Source organism: Podarcis liolepis (genome assembly GCF_965112155.1).
Source record: "Podarcis liolepis genome assembly, chromosome: 1".
Classification (NCBI taxonomy): Eukaryota; Metazoa; Chordata; class Lepidosauria; order Squamata; family Lacertidae; genus Podarcis; species Podarcis liolepis.
The window spans coordinates 77,224,053-77,240,233 of NC_139554.1; the positions used below are offsets into that span (position 1 = coordinate 77,224,053).

At 46.1% G+C, this 16,181-nt stretch overlaps 1 protein-coding gene across 3 annotated transcripts; it reads left to right on the plus strand.

The window, feature by feature from the left end:
• The first annotated feature begins 539 nt into the window (after positions 1 to 539).
• On the plus strand, positions 540 to 15,815 carry CEND1 (cell cycle exit and neuronal differentiation 1). Of its 3 annotated transcripts, none has more exons than XM_083479372.1 (2): positions 540 to 697; positions 13,621 to 15,815. In XM_083479372.1, the coding sequence occupies exon 2, from the start codon at positions 13,857 to 13,859 to the stop codon at positions 14,277 to 14,279; it is 423 nt and encodes a 140-aa protein (XP_083335498.1). In that variant the 5' UTR covers positions 540 to 697; positions 13,621 to 13,856; the 3' UTR covers positions 14,280 to 15,815. The 3 variants fall into 3 exon arrangements, with proteins under 3 accessions (XP_083335498.1, XP_083335500.1, XP_083335499.1); XM_083479374.1 differs by lacking the exon at positions 540 to 697 and adding an exon at positions 797 to 995; XM_083479373.1 differs by lacking the exon at positions 540 to 697 and adding an exon at positions 6,313 to 6,541.
• Positions 15,816 to 16,181: the final 366 nt, after the last annotated feature.

A 16,181-nucleotide genomic window follows, 5' to 3' on the forward strand; every position in this document is an offset into this window, starting at 1 on the left:
CGCCTTCTATCACTTCCTTCCTTCCTCTACTAGGCCGGTGCTGCGGGGGTGGGGTTCATCCGAGATCCCCTTGGCACGGAGAAACAAATCGCTCGGGGCTGCGATCTTAATCATCGCTCCAACCTCCAATCTATTTTGTGCCCGTCGAAGAGGAGTGGCACGAAAGTTCGCGAAACAGTGTGCACGGTCATTTTTCGCATCCTCTCGAATACACACATTAACAGATCTCGCGGCTGCGTTTCATAGGATAACACAGTGCCTGCTGGCGCTACTTCATACTGGGCGACGCTCCCCTCCCGCTCAACGAGGAGCCCAGTCACCGCGGGGGCTCCTGAGCAGCAGCCTCCCACCCACACGGCGCCAGGCTTTCCTCCTACCACGTTCCCAGCTGCAAACTCGACTCCCTGCAGCCATTCAGCCTGAAAAGAACGTCAGGACCTATCGCGGCTCGCCTCTTCCTCCCACGCCGCCCTCGGCCCCTCCATTGGCCCCGCCCATCCAGGGTGTCCCCGCCCACTTTCCCCGCCTCTCTCCTCCTCAGCTTCATGCGGGTCTGCAGTGAGGCATTGTGGGAAACTCCCAGGGTATTTTCCTCCCCCTCCTTTCCCCCTGCTCTTCATCCGTTCCTCCTCTCTGCGGAACAGCCAGCTTCCAAGGTGTGACATCAGCAAACAGAAGCCCTAAGGTGGAAGTAAAGGTATGGGTCGTTTGTTTTACCCTCGGCCTTCTGGAACATTATAGAAGACATCCCCCCCCCCCAGTAAGGGAAATAGGCAGGCGAAGAGGGATGTGCACGGAGGAGGGGGGGGGATGGTGGAGGGGAATGTTTTTGCATGCAGGTGAATAGAGGTAGAGCTGCTTGTTTAAAGCTGCTTGGGCATCTCTGAGAGCGGGAGAGGTCACTGGGTTGCTGAGATAAAAGTATTTCAGTCGGCAGCCCTGGCTTTCCTTGGTGCATTTGTCCTGATTCTGGCAACTGATGGCACCTGAGCAAAGTAGGAACGGGGCGGGGGCAGGGGGAGAACACCTGTGAAATGCGTTTTGAGTTCTACACCCAGGGCTCCTGTGCCACGTTTTCTTCCTTGAAGGTCAGATGGTGGGTGTGAGCAGAAGCCGAATTCCGACGTCCTACCTAACCTGGGGGTTATATAGCACGACAGAACGTCATCTGCGTTTTGATTTGGTCATTGTGCAGCCAGTGCTGCCTAAGCATAACGATTGCAGTGGCTGCCCAGGAGAATTTCTGGCAAGACTTTTTCAGGAGAAGATTTAACACCCGTCCCTGAGAAATAGATGAGAATTACAGCATGTTGGCACAATCTAGCAACGCAGCTATTTTTTATAATTTAAAATTAGAAAGTGGGGCTGATGCTAAATCAGGTGTGTTTATTTAAGGCATCTTTCATAAACTAAAAATAGATAGAATTGGGAGAGAAATAGGCACCACTCTTTGTTTTAATCTTGTAACATTAATGGCACACTTTTCTATCTTGAATAATCCTTTATGCTGTATTTTGCATTGGGTGTTTCATTCTCTTTCCTTATTTAGCCATCAATCCTGCATGTAAGATGCCAAACCAAACATTGGCTTGCTTGATCAAACCTTTTGAAATTTTAAGCTTAGGGTTGTATGCCCTCCCCCCTCCACTTTATGCTAGAAAAGTGTGTATCTGCGCCTGTAAAATTCTATTAAAACAAAAGGGGTAGTTCAATGATGCACACTTCTTCTGATATTTTACATCTATCTAAAACTAGTTGGGAAATGGGAGGAACCTAGTGGTAAAGTGGTAGTTGCTCTTAGCTCTAGAATAGGCCCTTGTGCATTGTTCCTGGGGGAAGGGGGGGGAGGAAACACTCAACCTAGTGGGTATTTGAATTCATGCTGAGCTATGGGGCACCTGTATGATGCTGGAAGTTCTAATATTTAGTGTATTTCTGCCTTCGTACTGCCATGTATTCTTCACCTTGTGCCTGGAAAATACCTGTTGGTGTGGCCTTTTCCTTTAAAAAAGAGTGCCAGGTTTTTCCAAGCATTCAGAAGTTGAGGCTTTAAAGCTCTCAAACGAGGGCTGACCCTCCCCCCAATGCTGAGCAGCCTGCAATTGCTAGGAGGTATTAGCGTACTTCACTAACTGAAAACTGGAGATTTCTGGAAATCTTCACCCTTCAGCTATAGTAAGTCCCATTGAAATCAGAGTGGACATGTGTACAACTGCACTGCTGGGGTAGGATTGCTTGAGGTTGTTTATTTTGAAGGCCTGACCCTTATTCCATAACTCTGAATTATAGTTTCAGCAAAATACAATTGATACCTTTATTATATCTAGAACATTCCTGTTCCATAGCACTCTATGGAATACCTTCACCAGAGATCCAAAATACAAATTGGGTAACAATTCAGAGCAAGCTATGTGCCCTCAAGTTCCTTTTAATTCAGCACACCCTTCCTTATGCAGGTTTTCTATTTGTTCTTTAATGGGGATTCAGTAATGCTTAACTTGCAAAGGTATTTGCTCTTATTTTTTTTATTGAACAGCCTTAGGGCGCGTGTTTTGGTATATCATAGCTGTCCAGTATTTCCCAAGCTTGGGTTACATGATCATCTCCTTTACATAGTTGCCAAAAGAAGGGGAACATTCATTCTCTTTCTGCCATTGTGGGTGATGCTGGTGGAGCAATTAAGGGAAACTAGGATGCCCAGAAATCAACCAGCTTCTTTGCAGGCTTTCCTTATTATTAGACATGCAGAACATCTGATCTCTTGGGCCTGCATTTTCATGCTTTCACCAATGAGTTCTGGATGAAAGCTACTTTGAAAGCTACTTCTACCGCTATCTTCTAAAGATGTGGCAACAATAAAACTCAAGACTCTCATAGAGTCCTGGTGTTCTTGGTCTCCTTTACCATCACTTGCGCCTCTGGCATTTTTCCATTGCTGCCTCTTGGCAAGCGTCAGGCCTCCATTTCTTTATGGTCAGGCCTTTGCTCGCTGCAGCAGAAGGAAGGAAGAATTTACTGGCTTCCTTTCCCCCCTCAATAACATTGCAATAAATAATCCCTCATGGAGAGTGTGTGTGGATGATGAGTCAATGATGCTTATATATTTTCCACTACATAATGTCCTTCTCAGCATTACTGGGGAATAAGTAAGAGGGGAAGCACAGTTTTTGTTGGTTAGTGAGGTAGAGTCTGAGTAGGCCTGAGCTTTCCATGGCCACCCCAGGGAGCTTGTGCTGTTCTTTGCTAAAGGTCGTTGCCTCAAGCTGGGTCAGGATCTCTGTCTGCAATGGCTTCTTGAATTTCAAGTGCGACACGGCAGCTTTGAGCCAGCGCCTGCAATGTTTGGGGCCTTGCAAGATTTCCAACCCAGTCATTTGTCTGCCATAGCAGAGCAAACAGGGGAATTATTGGGTGACACATCCGGGGCATAGCTTTGAATTGAGTTACAGGGAAACAGAAGTTACTAGTTATCAGGAACGCTGATAAGATAAACAGAGCCATCATTCTGAATGGAGCCATTGTTCATCATTGTTTTGTGGCACTGGAGTTTTTTGTTCTTCTTCTTATGGTTTTATCTATCTCTGTATTCAACAAGCAGAGAGAAGGAAAAGTCCATGGGCCCGCCATGGCTTGTATACAGAAAGAAAAGAAAGCAGGTGGCAGGGTGACAGTGTTATGACTCAGTCAGACTGAACTCATGTTTGATGAACCAACTTCTATGCCAACTTTATGCCTCTGCAAGCTTAATAGCCTGTCTAGGGCAACAACTCTGTGTGGCAATTAAGTATCCCTAACTCCATCCAGAGATGGAAAAGATGACATGCTTATATTGGAGGACTGAGAGTTGGTTTACATTTTTGTTTATCCTGAGCTAGGAACAGATCTGACAGGATAATGTACACACTTCAGGCCACTCATCAAACCCTGCAGGGTTGACTTCAGGCCTGAGGACACCCTCAGCCAAATGCCCCTGAGCAGGCTCCATGCTATGCTGATGGCCTCTTCAGGTGGGGAGCTACAGCAACAGCACACTTGTGAGCTTTGGGTATGATTTTGCACAGTGCCCCAACATAGCATTGCTCTAGGAAACAAAGATGAGGGTTTTCAGACCCCCAATGGGAGCCACAGTGGATTTCATTGAAAGGAGCCTGCTCAGTGGGTCTAGCCAGGGTCCCGAGGCTTTGGCAGTTGCCCAGTGATGCTATGTGCTGATGATGGGACTTCCTCCCAGCTGCCAGTTATTCCAGTAACGAGGTGCCCCATTTTGTTCTTCACAGCTCTGCTGTCTTAATTTGTCTTCACTCTCAGTGAAGATTCTGGGATGTCCTACCTGCTTTGAAGGAGCAACTCCTCTCCCAATAGAGTGTGTGTTGTATCTCTATGTGTGGTGGGTGTGCACATAAGGGAGTGTGCAGTGGACACACCACTACTCTTGGAGAGTTGCCCAAATCTCTTGTGTGGTCCTTAGGCTGAAAAAGGTTAGCCACACGTGCTATAGGCTCTAGTGCAGGGTTTCCCAAACTTGGGTCTCCAGCTGTTTTTGGACTACTGTTCCCCTCATTCCTGACTACTAGTCCTGCTAGCTAGGAACAATGGGATTTGTAGTCAAAACCACAGTCTGCTGCAGGGGTGTGGAACTTTTTGTAGAGGGCCTTTCCCCCTCAAGCATAATCTGTTAGAACTACATATTGGTGGTAGTGGGCCAGAGTCAAAAGTGGGTAGGGCTTGAGACAAAGGTAAGGGAGGGGCACAGCTTTCCCTCTCTTTCTAACACACTTTTCATTCTCTCTCTCTCCCTTAAACCCTTTCCCCTATTTTTCTCCTCCTTGCCACCCATGTGAAATTAAGTTATGGACCACATGAAATAAGGACGTGCACAGGTAGTGCCACAGATTGCCCACCCCCTGCTCTCGTACATTGTGGGGGTTTTTTTGTTTTTTGTTTGGTGTGCAGGCTTATTTTAACAATTTTGTCATAACTTACATGGGGAAACCCTGCTGTAGTAGGACGGCTGCAACCAAAGATTTGGAAACTCACTAAATTATGAGTTTCACCCCAACCCCATCCAGTGGGGGGAAATGCCTGTTTATACAGTTGGTAAAATCAAGTGACAAGATACGAGCTTGAGGGAGGGGAGGTGCATGCTTGAATCCGACACATACAGTCCTTGGCACTTAGTAAACCAGTATGCCAGGCCGAGTTCTAGGGCAGAGCCCATCTCCCTGACAACCTTTTTTATGGGTCAGGAAATATTTTACAGGTGACTATTCAAAGATGGAACCACCTACTTGTAGCCTGAAGTTGAGCTTTTTCTCCTTGGGGACAGACTCAATCACTTGGTGCTGCTGACTGTACACACTTGCCCTGACTAACCGACTATTTGCTCTGCTAAGGGGTAAAAGTACTGTGGCAGCCATTTTGTCATGACCATGGAACTGGGCTGTATGGGATTCTGGGGTTTTCCTTCTGCACCTTGAGAAAGTGTGGCCAATGTTCCAGCGCAGTGTCATGATCAACATGAAAAGGGAAAGTGAACTCTGAGGGGACAGGCCTGTCTCTTTCCTGCTCTCTGATATCGCAGTTTGTTAAAGCAATTGCCAGCATTAGACTCTGTGGGCTGTGTCAGAATTCAAAAGGAAAAGACTGGTGGGCCTAGAGAGAGTGTCATAAATATATATTTAAAAAATGGGTCAGCATTGCTTCCTGACTAAGCTGACTAAGCGATGATGGTTTTGCAAAAACATTTCACGGTGTGCTGCAAAACCGCCACGTGGTCCCAAAGGCTGCTTTGTGTGTCACAAAATCCCTATACAGGAAGTATCTCCGGCCTGGTGACAGATGTGCAGCCTCTGCAGAGATCACATGTGACAACTTGCATACGCAGGCTTCCTTGATGCTGATGGGAATCTGGGGGAAACAAAGAGTACACATGTGCTTTTCCACACAAGGCAGGTGGATCCAGTCAGAAGAGTCACTTGCCCATATCAGCTGGTGTCTCGACAGAGCCCTGAGATATGGTAACTTGGCTAAAGTGATAAGTAAGACAGGTTTTGAAAATGACTTTTCCAGGTTCAACTTCAGCTGCTGTAAAGTCTACAAAAGGGTATCAGTTCCAGGGTCAGAACATGGATACCCCTAGTTTTATAAACCAAGGTCTTGTTCACAAATACAATTGCTTAGTCCTTCAAATGTCTCTGAGCGTAGAATTGCTTGTCAAAATGGGCAGTGCTTGGTAGGTGGGAAGAAAGTTGGTGGCTGTTCGTTTTTGCTTGGCTCCTGGGTGCTGTTTTCCTTTCTGACACAGGAAGTGATTTGAGGCATCACTCTCTTGAGATGCTGAAGAAGAGCAGCTGCTTAAGAAGGCACAGGCCAGAGAGTTTTGATGGGAGAAGAATTAGAATGGATGGAGGAAAGGCTCTCTGTTTTCTGGGAGAGATGCACACAACTTGAGAGGACAACAATAACAATAACAAAAAACAAACAAAACCAGAAGTCATGAGCATAGTGGATTGAAACTTCAGTGCCTGGAGCCCCACAGGAGGTGAATAGCCTGACTGTCCCTGTTTACTTCAGAGTGATGTGTCCACAGTTCAAAGAGTGAGGGGCGGGGAAGCTTCACTAGGCCGCTATTGGTTTGGTGGTGGGTTCCCTAACCCGGTTCTTTCTAGATGTTGTTGGACTACAACTCCCATCATGACTGCACATGCAGCATGGTGGCAAGGAGCTGGAAGTCTAATATGTGGAGGAGACCAGTCTGGTGAAGGCAGTTGTCTGTTAGCAGTTGATACATTTGTAGATGCTGTCTGGATTATGAGGGGCCATCACTGACAAGTCCGTGACCATACATTGCTTGTTGAATCTTTCTGTGCTGTCATCATTTGGGGCTGGTTTTGGAGATTGCTCTTCATTTGTTTAGTGGTGGGGAGGGGAGGAAGAGTCCTACTCCTTCTTCTGCGGTTGATGAGAATCTGGACCGCACTTAACTTTCTGTCAAAGCCAACATGACACTCACATTCTCTTTAGCTATGTCAGATTTTTTTAAAAAATAACATCAGGTAACAGAAACACAATCTTCACCAGGACCACAGTGCTTGGGGTGGGAGGAGTTCAACCCTTTCCTTCCCCTGCCAAGGCTACAGCTGTTTTGGTTTTAATTCCTGACTTGGTTGCTGAAGACACAGGTCTAGTGGGCTGGGAAATGTGTTTGTAAAGCAACCACTGGCCCTCTTTTACACCTGGAGATAGATGCTGTGTGGTTTCTCTTTAGAGCAGCAGCTCCATGAACTGCTCAGTAGCTGACAAAGGGAAACAGGGTGCCTCTACCCTTTGAATAGTTGTGTTAGAACTGGGAGTTTTTGCAGTTGCAGCTCAGCTGGACGTGACAAAGTCATCTACTCAAATCTCCCCCTGCTCTTTCTTCTTCCACTACTATTTGTGTATGCAGGAGCCTCACCCTCCATTTCAACTAGTTAGCTAGCAATATTATTAAGGCAGGAATTTCCCCTAAACATTTCAGCAAACTGCCCATTGTCTTCTCTTAGCATGTATTGGAGCCACCCTAATTAGTGTGCACACAATTTTCTACTCTTGAGGTGGCACTTTTGTACATTGATTCCAAGGTACTTCCAGGTGCTTCTACCTGTTGCTACAGTGAGGAACAGTTGCTGGCAAACAGGAAGCACAACAGAGACACTGTATTGCAGGGTTATAGATCTATAGGAGTGTTTTTTTGGTTGGACAATACTTCTGTTATCTGGGCCAATCCTGCTAACCCATGTAAAGCTAGTACGTACTAATCTGAGTGGGCCTCTATAAGGACATAATAGCCCTGCTTGATCAGACCAAAGGCCTTTTTAATCCAGCATTCTGTGATGCTGAGACGAAAATTTTCGTTGTGAAATGGTTGTTGCAGTGGGCTGCAATATTCTAACTTGAACCCCTTCCAGAATATTGATTTTCCCCTCTGACCAAGAGTCCTGAGGTTCTTGTGCTGTGCCTGCCTCTGTTTCTAGTCTGACATCTTTCAAGAAGGGGATAATGGACCCTGGAAAATGACTGTTGAAGGGGAAGAGAACAGGCTTTTTGTAATTATGGCTCTTTACAGAAAAACTAGTGTGACTCATCTATTTGGTGTAGGGTAGATATCTTTCAGCAGCACAGACAGGGGAAAATAAAAGGGACAGATTAAATTTCTAGGCTTCTGGAGAAAGGAAGAGATGACAAATGCAGGAAGGGAAGCAGAAATCCAACAATTGCAGTGGTCAGGTTTATTAGAACCAGTAGGACCCCCAACAAAATATGGAAGTATACCCCCCCCAATCCCTTTCCTCCACGACTCCAGCCTTTAGCTAGAAGGCATTTAAGCTAGCCAATTGTTTATTTCCATCATTGGCAATCCATATTCCGTGGTTCCTGGAAGCCATTAAGCATGCTCAATACTCATTGGTCTGGGTTGTGGGAATTTTGAGAGAATGGAGTCCCCCCTTGAAACAGCCCCAGGACTCAGCTACATTAGTAAACAACAACAACAGCTTTGTAAATGCGTTATAAACATGCAACATCAGATGGCACTATGGAGCACAAAACTTTTCTTAATGTTCCCCCACATTCTAGCCATTTTGGCGCCTTTTGAAATTGAGTGATTTGAGCTCACTGTTAAAAGGAACAAGTGTGGCCTGCAACAAAATGTTGCAGTGTGTTCTGATACCCTAAGAGATGTGTGCTTGTTGGTGGCTCTAGAGCCTTGCTGGTGCTACTCAGTGTGGAGGTGGAGTTTCAGGAGTGGGATGAAAGAAAGGGGGGGGGGATTCTGCCCCCCTCACCCTCTTGACTGTGAAAAGCAAACGAAAAACAACCTACTATGCAATTCTATAAATTTCAAATCAAAAGTAAATTCCATTTTTATTTCAATGGAGCATTCTCCCAAGTAAGTGGATATCAGATTATTCCCTACCTCTTGAGTCACCACTGCAATAGCCAGATCCCTTTCAGGAGCTAGCACTTTACTGAAACAACATATATATAGTGAGAGCAGAGCAATCCTAATCATGTCTACTCATAACTAAATTGTATTTAATTCACCAGGGTTTACTCCCAGCAAAAGGAGGTTGGGATTACATCCTAACTTTCCCTTCCCCTGCTGGAAAAGCCAAGCGCTCGCTCTCTTTCTCTCTCTCTCTCTCTCTCTCTCTCTCTCTCTCTCACACACACACACACACACACACACACACACACACAGTGTGGGATGAAGATTTATGCATTCATTTCAATGAATTCATTCCCCCACTCCTCTCTGCTCTGAATTTATCAGTGTTCTGTTTGTTTGTTGTAATTTTTACAGTAAAGTTGCTTGTTTCTGTTGCACTGCTCCAGAAGAAACAGTCCTCTCAAAGAAGCCTTCCCCTCAAGACAATGTGGCTATGGATCTGTTCTCTCCCCCCCTCCCCCTTTATAAATTATTGGCTTTGTTATTCTGCTTCCTCCTTTTCTTTGCTTGCACATACCCAACAGCTTAGTGCAAGCTAGTAATTTGGAAGGGGAGAATGCCACTGCAGCTTGCTAAACAAAGTGAAAAGAGGGGGTGGAGGAGTGTGGGGGCTGGCTCTCTCAGCCGTGTTTGCATGTTCTCTCCTTGGTACAGGATGCTGTGCTGGGAGAACTATGAATAAAAAGGCCGCAGTTAAATGACATAGGAAGGGGGAATGGCAAAAACTGAGAGGGCTGCCATTCCGAGTTCACTTAGGAACATAGGTAGCTGCCTTATGTGGACTCTGACCAGCTGCTCCACCTTGCTCTGCGTTGTCTACTCTGACCGGCACAAGAGGCTCACCAGGGTTCTTTCTGGAGATTGCAGAGATTGAACTGGGGTCTGTCTTCATGCAAAGCGGATGCTTCTACTGCTGAGCTTTGGCTCTTTCCAATCGCTTGAAAATTTGGGGAACATGGCTAAAGTGCTTGCCCTGCATTGATCCTATGCTGCCTAATACGTTCTATCCTAAATTTTACAATGATGGTATATGTTATGTAATAAGGGGTTTCACTCCCTTGTCCAGGTGCACAACTCCAGGAGAAAAGTACGAACCATGTAGCTGGGTGCAGATTAATCAAAATCTCCATTTTATCAACCATCCACCCCCACTCAAGCTGCCAGATCACTGACCCACCTACCCCATTGGAGGCTCTTACTTCCTAGGAACCTATTCTTGGAAAAGGAAGCTTTATCCAAGATACAACATTTTAGGATCTGTAATATCAAGGTTCTCCCCCCCCCCCGCCTGGTATTTGGAGGCAGAATACTTGCTCTGTGATGCTTAATCTGTGGTGGTTCATTCGTTGGGGCTTCAGTGATGACCAAGCTGAGCTTTCTTTTTTCAAGTTCTGGTTGGCTGAGTCGTAAGTAATTAAAAGGCCTCCTCTAGTCTATTTATGGCTTTGCTTTTAATTTCTAGCTATTTCAAACTAAGTGCTAGGAAAAGCAGCTCATAGGGGAATAGTTAGCAGCCCCCCTCCCACTCTTTGTCTGCTCAAAATGACAGCCTCCCAAGGGTGCTTTGGTGCCCCGGGGAACACTGGTGAGCTGCAAATACAATTTAAGACGTGCTGCACTGTTAGAATCTGATGTTTTTCTGTGGACTGTGGGTTATGGAGCTTTGGTATGTGCCAGTTGTGGCAGGTCTGTTGCAAGGTATGTGCCAGGTGTGGTGGGTGCAGTTCTCTGGAGGTGGGATGGGGAGCAGGGATTGTTAAAAAAAAAAGCTGTTCATGCTTTTTGAGTGTGTGTGTGTGAATGGGCCATGTCCTGTTTGATGGGGACCCAGCACTGCCTGCCTTTTCACCTCCCTTGGGGGAAATAATAGGTGTGTGTGTGTGTGTGTGTGTGTGTGTGTGTGAGAGAGAGAGAGAGAGAGAGAGAGAGAGAGAGAGAGAGAAGGGTCCTGACTTTAAACTTGGTAACTTGGTAAGCAAGCTGGAGCTTTATCAAATTATATTCAGGTACCCTCCAGCTTGGCTTTGAGCAGAGTTCAAAAACAGAGAGAGAGAGAAACAGAATCAAAATGCAGAGTTCTAAAACTCCCTTGCTCAAAAAAGGTAATCTAGTTTAAATATTGCATAGAAATGTACTGTCACAACCCTGTTTCGAACGATAAAAATACATAAACTCTTTCTACTTGTTTCCATCTTGGAAGAGGATGATAGGAGAGGATTGCCAGGATATTTTCATTTTCTTTTCCCCCTTTTTTTTGCTGGATATATTATAGGTCTATATTTAACTTTGTTGGTGGAAAAACTGTATGCAGCTGTTCCTGAAACCTCCAGCAGTTTTGCTGTGGTGGCAATGATGGCCTGCCTGTCTCTCCTGGTGCTTTCACCCAACATGTAGTAGACAGCACCATTACAAGAGACCAGTGGCGTAGCGTGGGTGGTGCAGGGGGGGCCGGCCGCACCGGGCGCAACACCTGGGGGTTAAGGTTAGGGGGCGCAAATTCACAGGTTAGGGGGCGCAAATCCACGGGTTAGGGGGCGCAAATTACTTGCCTTGCCCCGGGTGCTGACAACCCATGCTACGCCACTGGAAGAGACCCTGACTTAGGCCAATTACCCATCAAGATCAGCATCCTCTCACAGTAGCCAATCAAATGTCTGTGAGAAGCCAGCAAACTGGTTCTGAGTGAAATAGTATTCAGCCCACCTGCAGTTCTCATGAACTGGTAGTCAGAGGCATAGTGCCTCTGACAATGGAGGGTGCCCCCTGACCTGTCCCCTCTAAGCTAGCTTTCTGCCCTGGGTGTGGTGGAAGATGCTGCCCTGTCTTGAAGTATGATTGAGCTATTAGCATAATTATGTAAAATGGACAAGGGAGGGAATGCACCTGCTTTGGGCAGCAAAATGTATTGAGCTGGCCGTGCTAGTTGAAAACCTTTCCTAAACGTTATTTGACCTGGGATGGAGACTGGGAAAAGCTTACCTTGCAACATTTTTGAAAAGGCCATGAGCCATCTAAGACCTTGCCAACAAGTTTTGATCAATTCCATCATTCCAATGACCTTCGGATGCTGCATTTTTCAAGGGCAATGGAAATAATCCAATATTTTCCCATCACACATTGTATGTGTGGGACACACACACACACACACACACACACACACACACACACACCAAGATTTCATTGTGGATTTGTGAAAGCTTCTTATCAAGGACCTCTAAAATGGAGGTTGCAAATTTAAGAACACCTATCAATCAATGCATAGGTAGCCATTGATCCATCTAGCTTCATATAAGCTACCACATTACCTAGCAGTGGGTCTTCTGGGTTTCTGACAGGGGTCTTTCAGCCTTACCTGAAGATGCCACGAATTGAACCTGGGACCTTCTGCATGCAAAGCACTGAACTACTTTCCTTCCTCCTAATAGGAAGTGAATCCCACCGAGCTTAGTGAAATTTGCATCCCTTGTGTCAACATGCCTAGGATTGTGCTGCATGTCTCCTACAACCTTCCAATAATTCCCAGGGTGTTTGTTCCTTGCCTCTGGGATTTTGATTCTCCCAAGATTTACTGCTGGTCTAACAAAGTGTGATGTTGGGAGCCTCTGGGACTTGGTCTCTGGAGTGTGGCGCGGGAGACTAAAGGAGTGGCGGTGTCCCCTTCTGGGTCCAGGTTTGAAACTGATGAGCAAAAATGGTCAAAAAAGGTACCATGCCATTGGAGCTACTGACATATTAAACCACTGCCATCAGGTGCCCATGTTTTGTCCCACCTTGTCTGTTTATTTCTCTTTCTCAGCGGAGTCTGTTGGAGAAAATGAGGCACTGCTTTTGCCATCTCCAGTCTGCACTCAGCTAGTCCCCACCTACTTACAACCCACCCACAGGGTGCTGCTGGCTCTCAGCTTCCCCCTCCTTATACTCGGTGCTGCCCTGTAGAAGTCAGCGGGGAGGAGGGTGGGGACAATACTAGAATTTGTGTGCTGCTTCTGTCATTGGCTGTGGCTCCCTGTCTTCCGCCCTACCAGCCCCAGTGGCCAGCAGTTGCCACGGCCCCCTCTTACGTCTTTCGCTGCAGGCTCTTCGGAACAGGAGACTGTTTGCCAGCCATACTTGGCAGCACAGTTCAAAGTAAGTAGCCGCCATAAATGAGCACCGCCTTTTCTTAGAAAGTAAAATACAGAGGCCTCCCCCAAACATTTTTGTTTAGATCAGCCTACCCAGATATTTAGAAAGTTGGTGCGAGTTTTTATCTTTTTCCCCGTCTATTGTTATTTTAGCTTGATTTTTTAAAAAATTACAGATAATGTTTTTCTTTCATTCCTATTTTTTGTAAACTGCTTTGAGGGTTTTTTAAACAATCAGGCAGTGTTTAAATTTTATGAAATAAAATAATATAAAAAATACGCACCCTAGATCATTGACTGGTGTCTAGTATGACAGGGTTGATATTTGGCCTCAATAGGTCTACTGCAACATCAACACTATGTTACCATGCAAATATATAGCAAAATATTAAGAAGTGAGTCCTGAAATACATGTCTGGGCAAAATGTGTGTCTCCAGGTCTGAAAAGATGGGATACTGCTCTTGATGTCTTTTGTGACCTGACCTTCATATTTCTAATTTATCTTGCAGGTTCTATAACATGATCCAGCGGCATATTGTTTGAGCAGGGCGCCCTCCAGGAACACGGAATTATAGCTGCACAAGGCCAAGCAGTTTTGAGGCAGATCCTTTTTTATTGGGATTTTGGCTCGAGGGCCAAGTGAAGGGAGCCGGGGTCAGTCCAACCTGCTTTGTGCCTCCCTACCACCCCTTTTGGTTTGGTCTGAGAGCAGGAGTGGGTGGCCTCTGCTGTGCAGCTGAGCAAGATGGAGTCCAAAGGAAGCACCCGAGGTGGAAATAAGCCCGATGCCAAGACCGCCAGCTCAGGGAAGCCAGAGAAGCCCAACCCTGGCCCTGCCACAGCTGCCGATAAGAAAGAAGCCCCATCAAAGGAGCAGCCGGCTCCTCCTGCCACCACCCCAGCCAAAAAGGCGGCAACGGCGGCAGCCAGTGAGGCGACCATGCTGAACAACCACGGCAACATGAAGCCTAGCTCTGCTGGGGGAGCGGCGGAGGGTGCAGAGGCCGCAGGTCATCCCGCTGACTCTGAGCACAAAGGGAACAATGCGGAGGAGTCTCCGGGCAGCAGCATTTTTGAGAACATGAAGCCTCTGATCATCGTCGGAGGGGCGGCGGTGGCTGCCATTGCTCTGATTGTGGGAGTGGCTCTCCTTGCCCGGAAAAAATAAATTGCACCCAAGAAGCGCAGGGGAGAGGAATAACCCTGGGCTGAATGTACAGTTCCTTTTGAAACAAAATGCATGTGGTAAACTCTATACATACCTATAAATATGCCGTATATAGAGAGAAAGATCTTAGTAGGTACAAACTGCAATGCTGGCCGCTGCCTTGCTCAAAGCAGATGCGCCAGCATTGGCCTAGCGCGGGCACTTGGTGGGCTTCTGCTCTTTTGTGTAATATAACTCAGCTAGCAGCAATGTGTATAGATGGCTTTTCTTCTCTGGTCCGTATGAGCTCTTGCGGTGTTTTCCTTTCCTTCCCCACCTTTTGTCCCGAGGTTGGCTCCAGGGTCACTTAGAGTTCTCAGCTTGGTTACGCTGGATTGCGGTAGAGCAGGTGGAAACGGAGAATTTCCCATCGGCAGGGTCACCTGTTGCCATCTCTGTTCCAGCACACACTGTAAAGTGGTGTGAGAATGCTCACAAGCTAGAGCTTCTTTCCTGATCCAAGGAGGATAGGGTGTCCCTAGTACGCGTTTCGTCATAGCATTAATGTGCTCACTCTGTCCCCCCTTGCCTAAGTTTCAAAGTAGCAGCAGGAGCACGGGGGGCTTTCAAAGGTCAAGAAGCAAGCATGGCCTGCTGAAAGCCATAGGGTAGCCTTGCCATCCCACCGTGCAATATATGGGCATGGTGATGTATAGCAGCCTGGCTGCGGATTTCAATGAGCATTGCAACTTAGTTGAGCATTTTCTGTTGAAGAACCTGGCCCTGTGCTGGTAAACTTCTTATGCAGGACTTGATGCCATTGATACTTAAAACAACATGATTCAAAATATGTGGAAGTCAAGGAGGCGTTTTGTGCTTATGGATTTGGGATGAATGCTAGCGCTTCGCTGTGGAAGGTTGACCTGTCATTGTATGCCATGTATGGAAGGGGAAAGTAAGAAGCAATTATGGGCTGGTTGGTTGGTTTGTTCTTTCTTTTGCTTTCCTCTTTTTTTTAGCTTGTGACCAATCAACAACTGGATTATGGTTTAGGAAGTATTTATGTATGGAGCATCCTGCCCGGTGCACAGATTTGAAATGGATGGGTTGTCTTTTGCTATCTGACACTTTATATCTCTAATGCTGGAGGAGCTAGACCAGTGGGCTAATCCCATTTATTTCACTGGACATTTCAGTGCAGAAAAAAAATGGCAACCGATTCATTGAGGCAACTCCCCCCCCCCTAATAAATTAGAACCAATGGGCATTTAAGAGGGGAGGAAATTCCCTGTGTCCTGAGTTAGCCTTGCTACATTGGTGGCCTTCCTGAAGAATTAAAATCAGACTTTGAGAGGAGAAAGGATCAGTGGAATGTATGTTGACGTATCTTTGTTAATATATCTACCAGAGATAATCCACTAACCATAAGAACCTTGGGACATAAATTGTAATGTAGGGATGACCGTTTGAAACAAGAAGCTTACATGTATATTTTTGCTTAGATTGAATCTGATGCGAAAGTGGTGATTGACATCAGATTAGTGTTGTTGTTGTTTTTTTAAAAAAAGGAAAGGCTAATTAGATTGAACTAGGAGTTGTAAAGCTTTTTTCTGTTGTTAGGTTGGGATAGATATGAGCAGCCAAGTTTTCGTTGCAGTACAGACTTGCTCATAAATTAATGTGGGTACTAGATTTCTTTTGCATTTTAGTCTCTGGACCCACAACTTGATCATGAAATAGGATGTGATGGTGACAGTGGCAGGACTACAGTTCATCGTCTTGAAGACCAACTTTCTCTCCCTTTCTTTCGTATTTATGGTTGTGACATGATAGGTTATGTCTATAGGGGAATCATTCACCAACAGTCATTGCTTAGTACTGTGGTGTCCCACTGTCTAGAATAATTCTCCAGAACCCACCTCC

Bases quoted from the DNA above. Each gene is read 5' to 3' on its own strand.
- CEND1 (XM_083479372.1), top strand. From the start codon at position 13,857: ATGGAGTCCAAAGGAAGCACCCGAGGTGGAAATAAGCCCGATGCCAAG.